At 41.9% G+C, this 21,876-nt stretch overlaps 1 protein-coding gene across 3 annotated transcripts in view; it reads right to left on the bottom strand.

Annotated features, from left to right (window-relative positions):
- Positions 1–21,876, bottom strand: part of Pign (phosphatidylinositol glycan anchor biosynthesis class N) — a 129,299-nt gene that overhangs the window by 73,118 nt on the left and 34,305 nt on the right. For all 3 annotated transcript variants that reach the window (XM_075987647.1, XM_075987648.1, XM_075987646.1), the window contains 3 exons: positions 20,101–20,160; positions 17,557–17,649; positions 16,553–16,608 (listed from right to left, as the gene is read on the bottom strand). In XM_075987647.1, coding sequence (XP_075843762.1) covers positions 16,553–16,608; positions 17,557–17,649; positions 20,101–20,160 — 209 coding nt within the window. The remainder of the gene's footprint in view (positions 1–16,552; positions 16,609–17,556; positions 17,650–20,100; positions 20,161–21,876) is intronic.

The following is a 21,876-nucleotide window of genomic DNA, read 5'->3' as shown; positions in this document are numbered from 1 at the left end:
CAAATAGCCTTTTATTTTTAAATTTTTTTGGTAGTGCTAGGAATCAAACAGAAAGCCTTCGATATGATAAGCAATAGCCCCGCTGATGAGTTATATTCCAATCCCTTACACAAAGCTTTAAACACTAAGTACATTTAAGAAAACTATATAAGTCATCATTCTAAGAAAATTTAAGGCCATAACAAAGAAATTCTTACTAAGTCAAGGTAATTACTAGACTACTGAGTTCCATCACTAAGCCTTCCTATGTGTATACTAGTCACAAAGATAGGGTAGCATGGTAACTCATCAAGTGAGCTTTTTATGCCTTATCAAAACAGAGGCTAAGAATCCATATTAAACCAGGAGAGTCTAACCAACAAAAGGAGTTAATGAATAATTTGAACCTATTCAGCATTCTTGCACTACAATGAATTCAGAGAAATAATACAGAATAGAGAATAACTCAAAGCTACAGAAGCCCAAAGGCATTATTAACATTACAGAATAAAGAAAGCAACAAATATCATCAGAACAATCACCTTTATAAAATGAATAAGTATGTCTAAATGTAAATTTGAGTACATACTGCTGAACTAAGTCTCCATTCCTAACATGAGTATAATCAAATCTTGACAATGCATAAAAAGTTACTGAAGGCACTGAAAGTTGCATGATGTATGACCAAGATTAGGACAGCTGTATATGGTCAACATACCATAATCATTTGTCTTCTTCCTAGTTAGTGATTTCCCAACTCTGATTAGAAGTAAATCTTTTAAATAATTTGAGATGGGATAGTCTGAAGTTCATTTTAGAACTTGAGACTCTTTTCTAGAAAATACACATAATTTCAAACCTTGCATGTTTTTCCAAAAATATTCATGAACCACAGAAGACTACCTACAAAATTTCTTGAAATCTACAGGAATCATGATTAAGAATTGGGTTGAGGGGCTGAAGAGATGACTCAGGGTTAAGAGACTTGCTGCTCTTCTAGAGGACCTGAGTTCAGTTCCCAGCATCCATGTTAAGTGGCTTGCAGCTACCTGTAACTGCAATTCTGGGAATCTAATGTTCTGGCCTCCACAGGCACTGAACTCACATACACACATAAACACACACACTCATACACACACACACACACCGACACATAATTAAAACTAATACAAATAAACTTAGAAAAATCAATCTGTTCTGATTCTAAGATCTCTCAGCTCATTCAACTGAAAAGAACCCAATCAAGGGCTCTCATGTTTCTGATTGCAGAAGAACCCACCATCCTCCTATCCTCACCCTCCACAGAATTTAATTTGTAATGAAAAGGTGTCACAGGCAGGAATAGAAAGAAAGAAACGTTACTTCAAAATGTCATTTTGGTCCATTTTCCTGTGCTTTTGAACACCAAACATTTGGAATGTTTTCCTGGAAGCCTTGAATTACTGAGCCAAGAGCGCAGGCAGTACTGATTTGCCAAATAAAAGTCTTATAGCTGACCTCTTTTTTCTTGCTCTGATCTACTCTGATGGTAAATACTTGGTGTAGGAGGTCCTTCTGTATTTGTGTTGCTTTCATTGGTTAATAAACTGCTTTGGGCCTGGAGATAGAGTAGAACTTAGGTAGGCGGAGAAGACAGAACTGAATGCTGGGAGGAAGAAAGCATCGAGAGAGAATGGCTATGCAGCTGCCAGGTCAGACATGCTGAATCTTCCTGGTAAGCCACGACCTCGTGGTGATATATAGATTATTAGAATGGGGTTAAATCAAGATGTGAGAGTTAGCCTCCAAAAGGAAGCTAGAGCTAATGGGCCAAACAGTAATTTAATTAATACAATTTCTGTGTGGTTATTTCATGTGTAAGCTAGCCGGGCGGCCGGGACCAAAAGCAGGCCCTTTTTCCTTCAACAAATCCTGACTGCGTCCACCAACTTCCTCACAATTAATATGGCTTCTTTGATGGACTTCTTCAATTATAAGCTCTAAGCTCTCTACACTACTTCTACTCCTCTTAATTACTCGTGATTCCAGACACATACGCACACGCGCGCTTGCGCGCGCACGCGCACACACACACCATTTTTCATCTGTCATCTATCTTGTACTTACATCTGAGTTCTTGTCCATAAAGATCTTTATGCTTTCTAAAATCAAATCTTTATGGCCCATTCCAAACCTTTCCTCACACCATTACCACTTTACTGTGGAATAATAACCAGTTTATTCACATTCAGTTACATCTTAACCTCATGTGGATCAAGATAATGTCTTATACGTCCATTAAACTTCACCATAATACTTAACAAAGTACTAAGCACACAGAATGAACCAATAAATCTTAATGGGTAAGATTAAATTCTATCAAAGAGCCTGTTGTAGTAAGTAGCACATGCCTTTAGCTCTCAGGCGGCAAAGGATCTCAGGTTTGGGACCATCCTCAGCTTCACATTCGGTATCAGACACGACTGAGTCACAGAGTGAGACTCGGGCATGTTTGTTTGGTTTGTTTAGCTTTGTTTATAAAGCTATTAAAATGCTATAGGCCTTTAAGTGGGAAAAAAAATGAAAGAATGGTATAGTTATATTGCCATTCTAAAAAGACTAAGGATCTGATAAATTAAGTTAAAAAAGATGAAAATTTAAAAGATTGAGAGAAACATTTTGAAGAAGTATCTGTGGTTCATTACAGTATGTGAGGGACACTTGAGTAAAGACGCAGGAGTAGGGAAGGACAACATATGTTTAGAAATATCAAAAGTGTGTGGCATGCTCAAGCTATGGTTTATCTGGATGGTCAGCATATAGAGCTACCTGAGACTGCAGTTCTCAACCTGTGGGTCATGATCCCTTTGGGGGGTGCATATAAGATATCTTTTATATCAATATTTATAATCCATAACTAGCAAAATTACAGTTATGCTGTAACAACAAAGTAATTTTATGGTTGGGAGTCACTACAATGTGAGTGCTATAGAGTTCCAGCATTAGGAAGACTGAGCAGCACTGACCTACGACATAGAGAAAGGAAGCGATGTCGACTGAGCACCACTGACCTAAGACATGGAGAAAGGAAGCGATGTCGACTGAGCAGCACTGACCTAAGACATGGAGAAAGGAAGCGATGTCGACTGAGCACCACTGACCTAAGACATGGAGAAAGGAAGCAATGTCACCTGCCTTGCCTTCTATTTCTCAGGAGGCGTGGCTACTGTCATTGCCACTGCTGTCCTGGGTGCAGTCAAGTCCAGCTCCTCCCACATGCCAATAACTCTCCAGAGATTCTAAGCTTCCTTAGAGATGGGACTGGAAATGCTGAGACCTCCAGTTTCATAGACTAAGCAGATAAGGGGTATCTTTGCCTCTCCACTATGGAAACTATCACTGATGAGACTCTCCAGCCCACTTTCTGTAAGGCAGTCTATCAAATCCTGTTTAATAGTCTATGTGTTCTCTAGAGGAACAGAACCTATATACTATAGAACAGAACCTAATATACTATAGGATTCATTGAAATAATATTCTACATATATACCATATATGGAAACGCATAACAAGCTACAACTTTCCTTAGAAAAAATTACTAAGATTGGAACACTAGGCAGAAAAGGAGACATTTTTATCTTTGGTTCTATAACTTGAAATGTGTGCATATACTATTTTTCTCCTTAACATTTTACTAACAAGGTTAAATAAAATCCTTAAAATGATGAATTTAACCAAAGCTTCAGGCTGTCAGTGAATTTTGGAATATCAGTATAGCTACCAGAAACAAGAAAGTGTGGTAAATTTTAAATTAAATTAAAATTCAATTTATAAGCGCAAAGACAATCAAGGGCTAAGAGCCTAGAGAGATGGAAAGCAAAGAAAAAAGAGAACTTTCTACAAGTGTAAGTCTTTTTTTAAATTAATTAATTAATTTATTTATTAACAATTTCTGTCTCTTCCCCGCCACCGCCTCCCATTTCCCTCCCTCTCCCCCAATCAAGTCCCCCTCCCTCGTCAGCCCAAAGAGCAGTCAGGGTTCCTTGCCCTGTGGGAAGTCCAAGGAACCCCTACCTCCATCCAGGTCTAGTTAGGTGAGCATCCAAACTGCCAAGGCTCCCACAAAGCCAGTACGTGCAGTAGGATCAAAAACCCATTGCCATTGTTCTTGAGTTCTCAGTAGTCCTCATTGTCCGCTATGTTCAGCGAGTCTAGTTTTATCCCAGGCTTTTCCAGACCCAGGCCAGCGGGCCTTGGTGAGTTCCCAATAGAACATCCCCATTGTCTCAGTGTGTGGGTGCACCCCTCGTGGTCCTGAGTTCCTTGCTCGTGCTCCCTCTCCTTCTGCTCCTGATTTGGACCTTGAGATTTCTGTCCGGTGCTCCATTGTGGGTCTCTGTCTCTGTCTCCTTTCATTGCCTGATGAAGGTTAATATTCAGGAGGATGCCTATATGTTTTTCTTTGGGTTCTCCTTCTTATTTGGCTTCTCTAAGATCACTAATTATAGGCTCAATGTCCTTTATTTATGGCTAGAAACCAAATATGAGTGAGTACATCCCATGTTCCTCTTTTTGGGTCTGGCTTACCTCACTCAGGATAGTGTTTTCTATTTCCATCCATTTGCATGCAAAATTCAAGAAGTCCTTGTTTTTTACTGCTGAGTAGTACTCTAATATGTATATATTCCATACTTTCTTCATATTTGGAAAGCAGTGTGGCGGTTTCTCAGGAAATTCGGGATCAACCTACCCCTGGACCCAACAATACCACTCTTGGGAATATACCCAAGAGATGCCCTATCATACAACAAAAGTATATGCTCAACTATGTTCATAGCAGCATTGTTTGTAATAGCCAGAACCTGGATACAAGTGTAGTTATGAAAACATTTCTATTTTGGGGACAAGGCAAGAAGCTGAGAGTTTAAAGTACAGATACTGCAAACATAAAGCAAAATCTGTGGGGACGTCAGCAATCATATGAGACCAGAGAGGTAAAAATTAAACCTGTGGGGACGTCAGCAATCCCGAGACCAGAGATGAAAATTAAACTCTGTGGCTGCAAATGTCGCCTGGATATGTTTAATTGTGGATTATTTAAAATAGACCTAGAATAACTTTTTTTTGAGATTTTATTATCTGTATGTATATATGTTTGTATATATGTATATATATGTACAAATAATATATTTATGTATATATACTATAATATATATATATGAGTTTTATAATTTGTATTATGTATGGGAGTTTGGCCAGCATGTATGTATGTTCACCATATGTGCAGTGCCCACAGCCAGAAGACGATGTCAGATCCCCTGGAAGCAGGATTGCACATGGTTGTGAGCTGCCACTGGGAAATGAACCCAGGTGCTATGGAAAAGCAACCAGTGCTCTTAATGCCTGAGCCATTTCTCCAGACCCAAGAAAGACTTAGACTATACTATACTAAAACAAATTCTGAGGTACAATTTCAAGAAAAGAAAAAAAAAAAGGAAAACAGGAGCTTTCATAAGAAACACTACATACCACACCACAGGAGATGATACAATCTGAAAAACTCATTTTTAAAAAAGGGAGGGGGCAAAGGTTCTGGTGACAGGGAGGGACAAGGAGGGCCATTTGTGGAGACAGGAAAGAGGTTACTTTTTAAATATTTATTTATATTTATTTATTATGTATACAATAGTCTGTCTGTGTGTGTGTCTGCAGGCCAGAAGAGGGCACCAGACTTCATTACAGATGGTTGTGAGCCACCATGTGGTTGCTGGGAATTGAACTCAGGACCTTTGGAAGAGCAGGCAATGCTCTTAACCACTGAGCCATCTCTCCAGCCCCCAGGAAAGAAGTTACTTAAGAGCAAGGTCCATAAGAACGCCACCAGTGCTAGGATGCACACAGGGTGAGAACCGACTCCAGGAGTCGCTGGGAGGAAAGCTGCAGATAAGAACCCAAACTCACAAGCAGGGCTGCAGTGAGGCCAACCAGAGGTCAGGGGCAACCTGGAGTGGGGATACAGTCTCTAGTCAGCCATCACTCTTTATGCCTACCCAAATATAAAGCCTCCTGAACCGAGGGTTTCTAAACCCAGGCTTACCCAAAAAAAGACAATAAAACCAAACTCACAAATGGCATCATGGCTGGTACTGTATTCAGTGTGCAAAAACTAATCAAGCAATGGCTTTATTCTTATGGTTTGGACAAGTGTGCCTCCCCTGAAAGGCTACTGTGGTAAAGATTTGGTTGCAATATGGCATATCTATGAAGAAGGGACTGAATCTTGAGGGTACTAACTTCATCACTGCCACTCCTAAGTTCATAAACGAATAGGCAACTAGGAGGTGAAGCCTAATTAGACAAAGCAGGTCACTAGAGTTACGCATTTGAAAGACATTTGTCCTGAGCTCCTTGGTCATTCTAATGCTTAAATATTCTCCTTCTTTCTCTCTCCCTCTCCTTCCCTCCTGGTCACCAAGAAATAACATCTTTGCTCCATCATGCTAGCAGTTCAGGAGCTGAACCCTCTAACATTGCGAGCCTTTCCATTGTTTCTCTAGTAATTCAACACCATGACAAAAAGGCTGGCGGACACAGGAACTGAGGTGAAGGACAGAGGAAACGGGAGTCTTATCCCTCAGAGGGGAACTCCTATAGCTATTATTTTGAGTTAATGGAGCTACGAGTTGTATACATTTTTGGCACATATTAACTTATTTTACAATTTTAACAACTTTCAAACATGTACGACAGAGAAAGGAGTATTCATGGAAGAAAAGAGATGGAAAGATGCTCTGTGTGACACACTACATGCTGGGGCTGACTCAACACAGGTCTCCTGCTCTTATGATCTCAGAGTCAGCTCTTCTACCTGCCTCAGGCATTGAAGAGGGACGGGGAGAAGGGGGACGACTCTCCCTTAGCTATGCCACCATATGACAGATGAGAAATGAGGACAGCTCTCCCCATTGCATTGGTGCTGACACACCCACACCTCCAACATCAGGGTCAGTTCCACTGTGATGCCCAGGCGAGGTACAGGGTTCACTTTCCCAAGTGCTGCAGCTGGCAAAGGGGAGGGCAATCTTCCTTGGTGGGAACCCCTGCTGCGCTTTGTTTGTATTGGTTAATGAATAAAGAAACTTCTTTGCCCTAACAGGGCAGAACTTAGGTAGGCAGAGAAGACAGAACTGATTGCTGGGAGGAAGAAAGCAGAGTCAGAGGGACACCATGGAGCCACTAGAATCAGACATGCCCAATCTTTCCTGGTAAGCCTCTGCCACATGGTGATACATAAATTAATAGAAATGGGCTAAACTAGGATGTAAGAGTTAGCCAATAAGATGTTAGGGCTAATATGCCAAGCAGTGATTTAATGAACACAGTTTCTGTGTGGTTATTCTGGAGCTAAGCTAGCTGGGCAGCAGGGATGAACAAGCGGCCCTCTCCCTTGCAACAATTGGTGCCAACATGATGGACTAAATCCACTTAAAAACCTGAGAGAGCTTAATTTTAAACAAAAAAAATTACAAGGTTTAACACAGCTTTTTGCTGTTTGCTGGTGGCGTGCCACAGCTCCTTTAAGAGAGTTTTTCCCGACTCAGCCATGGCAAAAGAAAAAAAGCCAAGCAGTTTTAAAATGCCAGCTTTCTGGGCTATGCTACTAGCACGACCTCTGGCTCTTGTGGGAGACAGAGCGTTTGGATGGGGTCTGTGAGTAAAGTGCTATGGCTTGCTTGAAACGTGGACTCTCTGTGTCCTAGAAGTGGGACGGTGTGTGCTGCTCAGAAGCACAAGCAGCTCAGAGGCACAAGTGGCTCTGCCATGCTGGACTGTGCAGAGCTCCGAGCAGGAACTACTGTATTTATCATAGTAACAGCTCAGCTTAAGTGTTAGACTGGGCAGGAAAATAGATGCTATCGTATTACCTCTACTAATGGCGCAACTTAAGTTTTTAAGAAGCTCTTAACATTGTATGAAGTGTTCCTGGACAGTAAAGAATTACAGATTCGCAATAGGACAGATTCAGACATAAACAGCCTCTAAATGGGTCACAGTGTTGGATAAATATATGTAGGCTTGGGAGAGAGAAGGAAAAGAGTATAGAAAGTCATAAAACAAAGTTAATGAGGTCATATAGATATCTGTGGTCTGTGCTGTTGCTGAGGGTCATGTCCATGTTTGTGGTCCTACTGCACAGAGGGCTGTATTGATGTCTCTGGTTTGTGTTACCACAAAAGGCCATGCAGATATCAATGGTCTGTGTGCTGCCACCTGAAGCTGTGCTGTAAATAGAGGCCATACTGATGTTCATGATCCATGCTACTGCCAAAGGCCATGTCTGAGTCCATGGTCCTACTGGAGCTGGGGGCTGTACTGATGTATGACTGAGGGCCATGTGGATGTCCGTGGGCCATGCTGCCAATGGGGACCATGCTGATGTGAGTGGCTGTGCTGTCCCCTGAGGGCCATGATGGTGTCTATGGCCCATGTAGCTAAGGGCCGTGCTGATGTCTATAGTCTGTACTGCCACCAGAGACCATGTGGCTATCCGTGGTCAGTGCTATTACCAGAAACCATATAAAAGTCTAAGGAGAGACAGCTTTTGGGGTTCAGCCCCAAGACACTCTTCAGGGTACAGAATGAAGGCAACTGCAGCAAAAAGGACTTTTTCTGAGAGTCAACGAACTCTCTCACACAAGCTTTTCGGAATCTCTTTATTTTCTGCTTCTATTCTAATTCTCCTGCCCTGCTACTAATGCCTCCTAGCTGCTGCTTCTAGCTCCTTCTTCCCTAGCCTAAAAACTCTTCTCCTTACAGAAGCCTCCTAGCTGCTGCTTCTAGCTCCTTCTTCCCTAGCCTAAAAACTCTTCTCCTTACAGAAGCCTCCTAGCTGCTGCTTCTAGCTCCTTCTTCCCTAGCCTAAAAACTCTTCTCCTTACAGAAGCCTCCTGGCTGCTGCTTCTAGCTCCTTCTTCCCTAGCCTAAAAACTCTTCTCCTTACAGAAGCCTCCTAGCTGCTGCTTCTAGCTCCTTCTTCCCTAGCCTAAAAACTCTTCTCCTTACAGAAGCCTCCTAGCTGCTGCTTCTAGCTCCTTCTTCCCTAGCCTAAAAACTCTTCTCCTTACAGAAGCCTCCTGGCTGCTGCTTCTAGCTCCTTCTTCCCTAGCCTAAAAACTCTTCTCCTTACAGAAGCCTCCTAGCTGCTGCTTCTAGCTCCTTCTTCCCTAGCCTAAAAACTCTTCTCCTTACAGAAGCCTCCTAGCTGCTGCTTCTAGCTCCTTCTTCCCTAGCCTAAAAACTCTTCTCCTTACAGAAGCCTCCTAGCTGCTGCTTCTAGCTCCTTCTTCCCTAGCCTAAAAACTCTTCTCCTTACAGAAGCCTCCTAGCTGCTGCTTCTAGCTCCTTCTTCCCTAGCCTAAAAACTCTTCTCCTTACAGAAGCCTCCTAGCTGCTGCTTCTAGCTCCTTCTTCCCTAGCCTAAAAACTCTTCTCCTTACAGAAGCCTCCTAGCTGCTGCTTCTAGCTCCTTCTTCCCTAGCCTAAAAACTCTTCTCCTTACAGAAGCCTTGAGGCAATAAAAAAAAATTACAGGAGTTGCCTCTCATTGCTCAAAAGCACATTCTTAGAGTAAGTGCTGCCATGGCAAGACAAGGTTCCAAGGTTCCAGGAGAGAGACCATGACCCGATTTGGTGGGGGCGGGGCAGAGTCCCAGTGACAAACCTTGAGACACAGGTCTACTGATGTGGGACTGTCATATATCAATCTGTTGATTTCATTGGTTAAGCAATAAAGAAACTGCTTGGCTCTCATAGGTTAAAACATAGGTGGGAGGAGTAAACAGAACAGAAGGCTGGGAGAAAGAAGCTGACTCAAGGAGTCGCCATGATTCTCCGACTCCAGGTAGACGCAGGTTAAGATCATTCCTGGTAAGCCAGCTCTTGGGCTACATAGATTATTAGAAATGGGCTAGTCCAGGTGCGAGAGTTAGCCGAGAAAAGGCTAGATATAATGGGCCAAGAGGTGTTTAAAAGAATACAGTTTCCGTGTAATTATTTCGGGGCATAAGCTAGAGCTAGCCATGTGGGCGGCTGGGTGCCGGGGACGCAGCCCCGCCGCTCCTATTACTACAGTCTACTGTTAACAGACTACAAGCAAAGAACTGAAGAGCTGACGTGGTTTTCTTTGGATGCTTTGTGTTGCGACTCTGCCCTTGTGTGGAGCTGTAAGGTTTTAACCTTATGACCTAGTTACAGCAAGCCTTCAGTCTAGTTTGGATGTGCTCTGAGGTAAAGGTGAGCTAACTGTGTGCAGTTAGTCTGAACAAAAGGACAAAGCAGGCTTTTAAGTGTTTTCAATTCCTGTGGGACAAATAGATCTAATAATGAAGCATGTCCCAGTATATGTTCTACATATCAAAACCATAAAGATGAGGGGCTGGAGAGATGGCTGAGAGGTTAGGAGCATTGCCTGCTCTTCCAAAGGTCTTGAGTTCAATTCCCGGCAACCACATGGTGGCTCACAACCATCTGTAATGAAGTCTGGTGTCCTCTTCTGGCCTGCAGACATACACACAGACAGACTATTATATACATAATAAATAAATACTAAAAAAAACTATAAAGATGAATGAAAAGTCATCTTCTGAGCACCAACAGATATATGTGCCCTTAATATTGAGATGTAATCATGAGATTCCATACACACATTACATGAAAATGCATGTGGAGATAACAGAGCTGATTAATTGCACAAGCGAAATCACAGATGGAAGCAGCGGTTTTCAGTTACTGGTCCACAAGCCTTGCTGACGGGGTGCCCCATCAGGGAATACTTCCCTGAACTAGCCATTGCTATGAGCTGTAATTGCATCAAGGCTCCCAACAGCTCATGAGAACCACTCGTGCCAGAAGTGCACAGCCGGTGCTCCTGTTGACAGTGACGTACAAAAAAGCTACCTCTGCATTGGTACTGGTGACTGTAGTCTCAAAGCTGAGAGACAGAGACACAGATGGCTTCTGTGACAGCCCTGTCTCCACCGCACCAAAAACAGTACCAGCCTAGACAGAAACTCATCGAGAAGCACTCTAAAAGTTGTGGTAAGGGTGCTGAAGCAGAGCTCTCCATAACTGAAGGCCTCTGGCGGGGCTGCAGGTAATGAAGGGCCACGCTCCAGTATGGGCAACAAAAATTGGACTTGTCTTCTCTTCTTCTCCTCTTATTTTTTTTTCCTTTGAGATGGGGGTTTCTCAGTGTATCCCTGGCTGTATCTGAACTCAGAGATCCACCTACCTCTGCCTCAAAAGTGCTGGGATTAAAGGAGTATGCCATAATTGCTCAGTCGCCTTCTTCTTTGTTGGGAGAGGTCATAAGGATGGGGTATAGGCATTGGAGAACTGGGAAGATTAGGGTTTGTGATATGAAATTCCCAAATAATAAAAATATTTTTAAAAGATGGACTTCAGTTTTAAAGAGGAAATAGTGTACCTCGTAAATGATTAGTAAAACATATTGGTGATGCAAAGAAAGGCTCCTCAAAAAAACAGTGTATAAATGTAACCTGAGTGAGGAATTTCCATATTTATGAGCCCAAGGAAGCAAATATATAAAAAGAAAGTAATACCATGTTAGAGAAAAACACATTGAATTTTTTAAATAAAATTTATATTTTTAAAATTTTCACGATGAATTTCAAAAGGAGAAAAAGGCATTCAAATGCTTATTCTTCTGGGGCAGGTGCACAGCCTTGTCCAGATCCACTGTCCAACACAGCCTCTTATGAGAACCCTAAGTCTTCCTTCCCATTTCCCTTCAGATTTTGTTTTGAGACAGGCTTATCCTGTGTGCACCAGGCTGACCTTGGAATGACACAAAGTTTCCTACTCAGCCCCAGGGCTGGATCACAAACCCACACACACCCAGAAAAAGCGAGCACTGGGAACACAAGGTGTCTCTCCTCCTCTGAGGGCAGGCTAGGAAAGGTTTCAAATTTCTCGTAATCATGCAGCGCCACCTGCTGGTCACACCTTGGCATATACTCAGCATTCATAATACCCAATTTTAGCCTTTAGATTTTATTCTATTTGTCGAAAGGAATGTTTCATAACTTTTATTCTGTTCCCCCAAGAGTCATTTGTAACTCAGTATGAAACCATTTATTTAGTATAAAACAGAACATGCAATTATAGTAAAAACTAACTGAACTCTTTAAAATATCTAAAATATACATAAGACCTCAGAAATCTTATTTTTTGTTTTAAAGCTCTGCTATTCTGCTACCCTGCTGAGGGACAATGGGCATTTACCCTGGCACTTGTATTTTAAATAAATGCTGATTCACCAGTAGCCAGGCAGGAAGTATAGGCAAGGCTACCAGGCAGGAAGGAGAGGTGGGGCAACAAGAATCTTGGGGAAAGGGAAGTTCCAGTCTGCAGTCATAATCCAGACACTGAGCAAACAAGGTGTGACTGCCTCACCAAAAAAGGTGCCAAGCCATGTGGCTACCACAGACAAGAATTATGGGCTTATGTAAGTTCTAAGAGTTAATAAGAAGCCTAAGATACTAGGCCAATCAGTTTATAATTAATGTAGACTTCTGTGTGATTTCTTTGGGACTTAACAACTGCGGGATCAGGGCAGGACAGAATCTATTCTTCATAGCCATTTAGATAAAAATTTTCAGACAAAAACTTCCTGATGTTGTAAATGTATTATGTAAGCAAAAACACCTAGAGCTTATCAAATGCTCAGGTGCCAATACTGAAGGAAGGAAGTCAGCGCCAGGAAGGAAACACTGCTGAGCAATGGGGAAAGGGAAGATGAAGGAAAGACACCTTCAGACAATGTCATTTCCCTAAAAGGATGGAAGCCACACGCTTTCCCTCATGATATAGCTTACAAGATGATGTCGTTCTCTGTACACAGATGTTATTAAGAAGCCGATGATATAAAGTAGAACATTTATTGGATTTAATAAAAATAAAAATGTCTCTTGCACTTGGGTACTAGTAATCAATGTTCTTTTGGATATACTGAATATTAAATGCCAGGCTAACACATATAGTTACTGCTCTCAAATATTACTTTTTCAGAATACTTCAAGACAGAAATGAAGCTTTAATACATAAAAGTAAAGATTCTTTTAAAATATAATTTAGTTCCCAAGAGTGGTATTGCTGGATCCAGGGGTAGGTTGATCCCGAATTTCCTGAGAAACCGCCACACTGCTTTCCAGAGTGGTTGCACAAGTTTGCATTCCCACCAGCAGTGGGTGAGTGTACCCCTTTCTCCACAACCTCTCCGTACTGAGAACTCAAGAACAATGGCAGTGGGTTTTTGATCCTGCTGCACGTGCTGGCTTTGGGGGAGCCTAGGCAGTTTGGATGCTCACCTTACTAGACCTGGATAGAGGTGGGTGGTCCTTGGGCTTCCCACAGGTCAGGGAACCCTGATTGCTCTTCGAGCAGATGAGGGAGGGGGACTTGATCGGGGGAGGGGGAGGGAAATGGGAGGCGGTGGCGGGGAGGAGGCAGAAATCCTTAATAAATAAATAAATTTAAAAAAATATATATATAATTTAGTTTATGTCATGCACAACTCCCCATTTATTAGAAAAATAATTTTCAGTATAGTATTATACCTGGTTCTTTTACCTTTACTAAACTAATAAATTCTCACTATAGAGCTAGCTAATATCCTCATGATACTACTAGCTTGGCATGTATATTTGATGCTTTTCCTGTGCAATCACAATATTATGGCATATATATTTTAAGTTCATTATATAATGTACCGCAGGTAAATTCTTATTTTTCTTACTTAACTTACGAACTTTCTCATGCAAGTACATACATGCTCACCACCTCAGTCTCCATACACTGCCACAGACTGGCTCTCAAGGACACCGCCACATAATTACTTATCTCAGAACACACTGTCAAAAGCAAACCTTTTGGACAGAGTGTGGGTACGTGCTGGTATTATGCAACCACCCTACAACACAGTTAAGAGTCCAGCAGGCTGTGGAGCCACTCATTGGTTACAGGTTAGGATTAAAATTGGGGCTAGATATCTCGCTGAAGTCATTTTGCTGTGCTGTGATTTCTTTACCTGTAAAGTAGGGAAATACTAGGAACTACTTCACAAAGGGGATAATACAAGGTGGATATTCTTTTCATAACAACCATCTACACATTCTCTTTTGTGAATTTTGGGCATAATTTTCCATTTTTAAGGTACTATTTTTTCCTAATGCTGTATAAATTTTTTGTGTGTTGGGGAGTGTACATGGGGGGTAAGGGGCAGAGGTCAATCTTGGCATTGCATCCATATTTTGTTTTTGAGATAAGGTCTCTCACTAGAAGAACTGAAAGACTTCTGGCCAGCAGGCCCCAGGAATCCAACTCCACAGTGCTAAAAGTGCAAACGCACAGTACCACAACTGGTCTCTTTACCTTTTCTATTTTTTAACATAGGTTCTGGAAAATAAACTCAGCTCCTCAGCCTTCAACAGGAAGCACTCTATCACCTGAGTTACTTCCCTGACCTGATGTATACAATCCTCCATAGACCATAAACCATAATGCCTGCTACATAGTCTATAAATAGTTTCTACAAATCTGAGAATGACTTAATCTATATGGTCTATTTTATCTAACAAAACATTTAATGCTGATATATTCAAGTTGTCTTTTTCTTATGACGTATTTTGTTTTCTTTATGGGAGTCACATTTTTGCTTTTTAAGAACCATTTTATTTCTTTTTCAACCAATGTTGAATTTGATGTATGACTGGCTTAAGGTAGAGGACCTGGCCATATTTTATCCAGGACAAAGAAAATGTGCTGTGATGTGGGAGTGTCATATATCAATCTGTTGATTTCTTGGTTAAGCAATAAAGAAACTGCTTGGCCCTGATAGGTTAAAACATAGGTGGGAGGAGTAAACAGAACAGAATGCTGGGAGGAAGAGGAAGTGAGCTCAGAGACGCCATGCTCCCCTCTCCCGGGAAGATACAATAGCTCTGCTCTCTGAGGCACACGCGATGAAGCTCCAACCCAGGATGGACGTAGGCTAGAATCTCCCTGGTAAGCCACCTCGTGGGCTACAAAGATTATTAGAAATGGGCTTGTCTAGGTGCGAGAGTTAGCCTAGAAGAGGCTAGATAGAAATGGGTCAAGCAGTGTTTAAAAGAATACAGTGTCCATGTAATTATTTCGAGGCATAAGCTAGCAGGCGGCCGGGGTGCTGGGGACGCAGCCCCGCCGCTCTTATTACTACAGTGCTGTGTGTAAGTCTTCTCCCGCCTGAACTTACATGTCATCAGTAATCAAAACCAAAGACGACATGGTATCAATCTCTTTATGTATTTGTACTACCAAGTCAGTTTGTATAACTGCATGCTATACTTGTACCAACGCTGCCTCGTAACTTTAGAATGCATTTGAGTCTAGTAAAGAAAATCTCTTTATCTTGTTTTTTCTCAGCATTAGTTAAGTGATTCTTGTAAATCTCTCTCTATAAAATTTGAGAAACATCTTGAACCACATAAAAAATTATTCTTTAGTTAGTAAATTTTAGGTTAGTGTTAATATTTTATGATATTTAACAAGACTACTCAATATTTATTTATATTTTATTATGACCTAAAGTAAATTTTATAGTTTTTTTCCCACAATGCACATTTTCCATTATGTCATGTTTTACTTTTATTCTCAATGGTATTCTTTATCCTGATGTATATTCTACTTGGTTTGTATCAAAGATTAAAGTCTATTTTTCAAATTTCTTTCTTTAGATGGCAACTTCAGTATGCCGCTGCTCAGACAGTTTCAAACTCATGACCTTGAGTATGTAATTTTTAAAATAAAATAAATAAAATAAAATACCACTTGATAACTTTTTTTTTGTCTTGTTGGAGGTTTTTGTTTGCTGTGAATTTTTTGGGGAGGGATGATGATGTGAATAGGTATGGCCCCTAAAGACTCATGTGTTTAAATGTTTGGCCCATAGAAAGTGCCACTATTGGGAGATGTGGCCTTGTTGGAGAAAATGTGTCATTGTGAGGGAGGGCTTCTCTGCTCAAGCTAAGCCCAGTGTGGCACACAGTCAGTTTTGCTACCTGCAGATCAAGATAGAGAAGACTCAGCTCCTTTTCCAAAGCCATGTCTGCCTACATACAACCATGACAATAATGGACTAAACCTCTGAAACTGTAAGCCAGCCTCAATTAGGTGTTTTCCTTCATAAGAGTTGTTGTGATTATTGTGTCTCTTCACAACAATAAAAACTCTAACTAAGACAGTGGTGGGGGAGAGGGTTGTTTGTTTGTTTTCTAAGGGAGAAAGAAAGAAGTAAGCAGGACATCTTTCTATAAAACCACGACAGTGCTCACGTCCCTGTCTCCTCCTCAGCCACTCAGAGGTAGACAATATTTGGCTCAATGTTAGCAAAAGTAACAGTAGAAGACTTCAGTTTGGCATAGTTTGCTACACACAAAAAAAGACAATGTTTATACATAAATTAATCTATCTCATTGGCATCAAACTCAAATGAAATCTTTTTCCTTCAAGCTACTAAAAAACGTTTAAGACTTACTTAAATGGTGTAAACAAAAATGGCAAAGTAACTTCTTTCTTCTGAGTCATCTTCACCTGGGAACCAAGCATGAAAATAATAATTATAAATGAGAAAAAATAATGAATTTCATTCTGAAATATAAATATCAATCGACGTGGCTCTTCGGGGATGATTAATTTCTTTGGAAATAAATGGGATTTTGTGTTATGTTATAGTTTCATAAATATTTAAAGAAAAATTAAATAATACTTTACTATCTCAGTAAGATGAGAATTAAGTACATCAATCTTGCAGAAATGACTTTTCCTTAACTCTTTGAAAAGGAAGTAAGGCAAAGTTACATTAGAGAATTGTCCCTGTAATGCTGGATCTCTAGTCTACTTCTTTCGGGCATATTCCAATAAATGAGGCCCGGACTTGCAGTCTTTGCAAGGATATATGACAATCTAACATGACACTCAAAGGTAATTCTATGCCCTCTAACTCACCCATAAAACCTGTACGTTAGAAATAAAAACTTCATTGTTAGGTCTCACACCCAGGACAATGGCTGAGGTGCCTATTTATTTAACATATTCAAGTAGACCAGGCCTCCAGGTTCTCCCAGCATCCCTGAGTTCCCACCAGTTACAGGGCAAGGCTGGTATACTCCACCGTCTATGCTGCACTCTCCAGCCCAGTGCTGGGCTGTCCTCCCCCAGAGATTCTCCCCTATATAATCCAGACATTTTGGCTACCTTCCCCTTTGGTACTTTGCCCTCCCTCTTCCTCCCCTCCCCCTCTCCTCACCAGGCTACTCTGGACTCTCCCACATATGTACAATGAACCTCCTCCTCCACCAGACCTAGGAGCAGTCATGGCCTTTCCTTTCCCTTTTCATTTTTTCAGTCACTTATGACATAGGCAAATATTCAAAAACCAAGATCCTAAGTTATAGGAAATTATTAATTAAAATATAAAATCAAGTATTTTACTTAACATGTTTAGAATTTATATACAGTTCATGTGTTTACTGTCCTCACCTTGAACTGCTCAAGAATCTGCACTGCATTGGTGAGCATGCTCTCTGCTTTGAAGAGACCAGTGTTGTTAAGATACTCCACAGGAAGTGTCCCCTAAAAAATAAAACATAACAAGTATTGATAAAGACTGCTGTTCTGATTGTAAAACAAGTACAACCTGTAAACCAAGCACTTTGGAGGTCAAGGTGCTGATGGCAAGTTCCTAGCCAGCTTGAGCTGGAGAGAGATTCTGCTTCAATAGAAAAAACAAAAGTTAGATGACGCACAATTGAGAGCACTTGCTGAGGGACTGCAGAGATCCTCGGTGGTCAGAGCACTGGCTGAGGGACTGCAGAGATCCTCGGTGGTCAGAGCACTTGCTGAGGGATGGCAGAGATCCTCACTGGTCAGACACTTGCTGAGGGACTGCAGAGATCCTCAGTGGTTAGAGCACTGGCTGAGGGACTGCAGAGATCCTCACTGGTCAGACACTTGCTGAGGGACTGCAGAGATCCTCGGTGGTCAGACACTTGCTGAGGGACTGCAGAGATCCTCGGTGGTCAGAGCACTTGCTGAGGGACTGCAGAGATCCTCACTGGTCAGAGCACTTGCTGAGGGACTGCAGAGATCCTCGGTGGTCAGAGCACTTGCTGAGGGACTGCAGAGATCCTCAGTGGTCAGAGCACTTGCTGAGGGACTGCAGAGATCCTCAGTGGTCAGAGCACTTGCTGAGGGACTGCAGAGATCCTCACTGGTCAGACACTTGCTGAGGGACTGCAGAGATCCTTGGTGGTCAGAGCACTTGCTGAGGGACTGCAGAGATCCTCACTGGTCAGACACTTGCTGAGGGACTGCAGAGATCCTCGGTGGTCAGAGCACTTGCTGAGGGACTGCAGAGATCCTTGGTGGTCAGAGCACTTGCTGAGGGACTGCAGAGATCCTCAGTGGTCAGATCACTGGCTGCTCTTCCAGAGACCTGAGAGCTTTATTCCCAGCACCCACATGGGGGCTCATCATGGATCACTTTTAATTCCAGTTCCAGGGACTGACACCCTCTTCTGCTTTCTGAGAGCACCAGGCCCTAATGTGGTAAATCAATACCCAAGCAAGTACTAACCCACACAGGCAAAGCATTAAAGAAAAAAATTAATAAAAACGAGTACATGATGATAGTGGTTAGGTACATTTGCTACTCCTTCCCTGGATGAGGACTCAGTTTCCAGCACCTGTGTTGAGTAACTTACATACCTGAATAGGTAAACACAGGACAATCACACACACACACACACACACACACACACAAAATTGAAAAAGAAATAAAAAATAAATTTCTAGATTAAATAACTAAATATTTAAAACCATAAATGAAAAAAATTTCTCACATTCAAAAAAATGAATTAAATAAACAAATGAGACTGGTTAAAATCAAATCAAATCGACCACTGGCAGACTACTGCTGACTTGTACTCCAAATGCTCCCCAAGGAGCCTGTTGCCACGGGAAGATGACAGACCCGTGAAGAGGTAAGACCTAATGAGAAGTGACAGAAACTTTGGGGTTACTAGGGATACACCCTCTTACAAGTATCTTGGATTTTTTTACATCTTTGTCACAAGGCAAGCAGTTTTGGTTTTGGTCTACCACATACTCCTGCACAGACTGAAACCTTTAATGCCAAAACCAAAATTAAATGTTTTCCCCATTAAGCTGATTATCTAGGAAACTTTTTATAGCAATGGGAAGCTGACATGTTGGGCAGCATACTGCTACACGAAGAAGACGCACTGTAATGGTCACAGCTACAATACTTGGATAGAAGGATGTAAACAGGACACAAACAAACGGATAGTTCCCTGCATGCACTCGCTCACGCACATACGCTTATGGCAGTCAAGAGCTTATCACTTCCAGTTCTGACTTACTCCATTTTAACATGAATTCAATGTTGAAAACCAAGTAGTATGGCTGTGAGTAAGTATGATGAGTATTTCTTACTTTATGTTTTGGTTTTCACCATTCACGCCGATTCTTAACAGCGTTACTACTTCCTGCTGAGGGTCTTCCCCACTGGATGGAATATGGTGGACAGGAATCAGAGCGCTGGCCTCCTCTGTGACAAGCCAGGCAATCTAGATTCAGGTCTTGAGAGTTAGAAAGAAGCAACTATAAGTATAATTTTGTTCTACCCAAGGGTTGGTGCCTTGAGCAGCACAGCCATGCTCTCATTCCTGCTCTCTTGGTTCCTGGTGATTTCCAAACATGATCTATGTAGTCCAGCAAACCATCAATATATTTTCAATAATTTTCCCTTTAAAACTGTATATATACATATATTTCACTTTTTATAATAATTTTCAAAAAAACATAGCTTTTAAAGAAATAAAGCATTTAAAAGCTTTCTTCCATGTTATATAGTTTACACTCAATTATGAGATATTACCTATTTAGATATAAATAAGCAGGAAGGAATACAGTTTTTAAAATACAACTAAGGATTACAGAGAAGCACATGAAAAGTAAATTTTATTTTTATAAGGAGTATTGGTAATTAGTGTCATTCCTTACCACCGAGTTAAGAGGAAAGGGAACTCCAATAAGAGACGCCATCAGGGGTGCAATGTCAGCCTAGAATGGAAGAGTTCAATTCCAGTAAGTCTGCATGTAGAAACCAGCAAATTGCATCCCCACATACAATTGTATTTGGGCCATCACCATACTGATGATAATCAAAAACCTGCAAACATTTATATACATTATTATATATCAGTGTCTTTAAATGCCATTTTTTAGAAATGATTGAGCTTATGAAAAACTAAATCTGAAAAGTAACCATTAAAGGTCATCAATATAAAACAAAATCAAAACCTACTTGTCCTATTGGCTAAGAACTTGAACAGTTTGTGTAAGTTATTAAGTATCAAGCAAAAGAACGCTTTGGTGGTCATAAAGGAAAGGGCGGTGGTCTCTACAGGAGGACTGTGCACAAGCATGAAGGAGAAAGCCCTCAGAAGGAAGTCTGGTCAGCCAGGAAAGGAAGAGCCCAAGCGGCACTGCGGGGACTGCTTGGACCACGATCACCCGGAGACAGCTCGCCAGAGGGAGAGAACAGATCCTACTTCCTACATTTAAGTGGCTGTGTTCTAGCAGTCCTTAAAAGCTGTCAAGTAGTAAACATAGGTAAAAGCTGGAAGAGACACCTTCAAATCCTGGCTTGTTAGCTCTGAAGACTTCAGCAGTCCTCATCAGTTAAATATCTGCTTCTCCCTTACAAAGGGATGGCACGATTGAATGAGATAAACTTTCCATGTTCCTAGCCGGAACAACTGCAATGAAGGGCAGCTTCACCGGCTGCTCTCCTCGACACTGGGATAAATTCTCTTCTTGGTCCCATTGACTCCTGTTTGGTTCCTTCCGTTTCATTGGGGCTCCTTTTTAAGTACCTCTCTGCTCCTAAGCTAAGAGTTTGTAAAGGCTGCTCCCAGATTTACGCCACGCCCAGAATACTGGTGGTATTCAAACCCTTCCCTAAGTCTTGTCTCTCTCACTCATCTCATCTACTCATCCTGAAGCCAGAGGGATGCTTGTGCGCATGTGAGCACACACACACACTCTTCAAGAGCTTCCTCAAGCTTTTGAAATTAAATCCCCAAGGTGCGCCATGCTCTCCCAGACCTGTGCCTCTTTCATAATCACATCCCAATGATGGCGAGCCTTAATGAGGCCATGCAGGGGAGCTGCTTACTGGCGTGCTTCCCATGGCTTGCTCGGCCCACCTACTTAAAGAACCCAGGACCACCTGCCTAGGGATGGCGCCACCCACCATGGGCCTGGCCCTCTCGCACTGATTGCTAAATGAGAAAATACCTTACAGCTGGATCTCATTGAAGAATTTCCTCAACTGTGGCTCCTTCCTCTGATGACTCTAGCTTGTGTTGAATTGACACACAAACCAGCAAGGACACAAAATAACTCCCTTATAAAGGTTACCTGGAAGGAGCTTTTGGGTGGAGGGTGTGGTGCACACACGTGTACCCGAAGGAATGCATGCAGGCATAGTGGGGTGAAAGACGGATTTGCAAGTGTCTTCTACTATTGGTCTCCATCTTCTCTCACTGAACCAGAAACTTGCTGCCTGCTGAGCAGGCTGACTGTTCAGGAAGCTCCTGGGACCTGCTGATCTTCACCTCCCAACACTAAGGTTACAGGCACAAGAAGTCACGCAGGGAATGATATTCAGGTCTTTCAAGACAGGGTTTCTCTGTGGCTTTGGAGCCTGTCCTGGAACTAGCTCTTGTAGACCAGGCTGGCCTCGAACTCACAGAGATCCACCTGCCTCTGCAT

The sequence above is a fragment of the Microtus pennsylvanicus genome, chromosome 10 (assembly GCF_037038515.1).
Source record: "Microtus pennsylvanicus isolate mMicPen1 chromosome 10, mMicPen1.hap1, whole genome shotgun sequence".
Classification (NCBI taxonomy): domain Eukaryota; kingdom Metazoa; phylum Chordata; class Mammalia; order Rodentia; family Cricetidae; genus Microtus; species Microtus pennsylvanicus.
The sequence above is the reverse complement of the archived record's forward strand: the minus strand, read 5'-3'. Positions and strand labels throughout refer to the sequence as shown.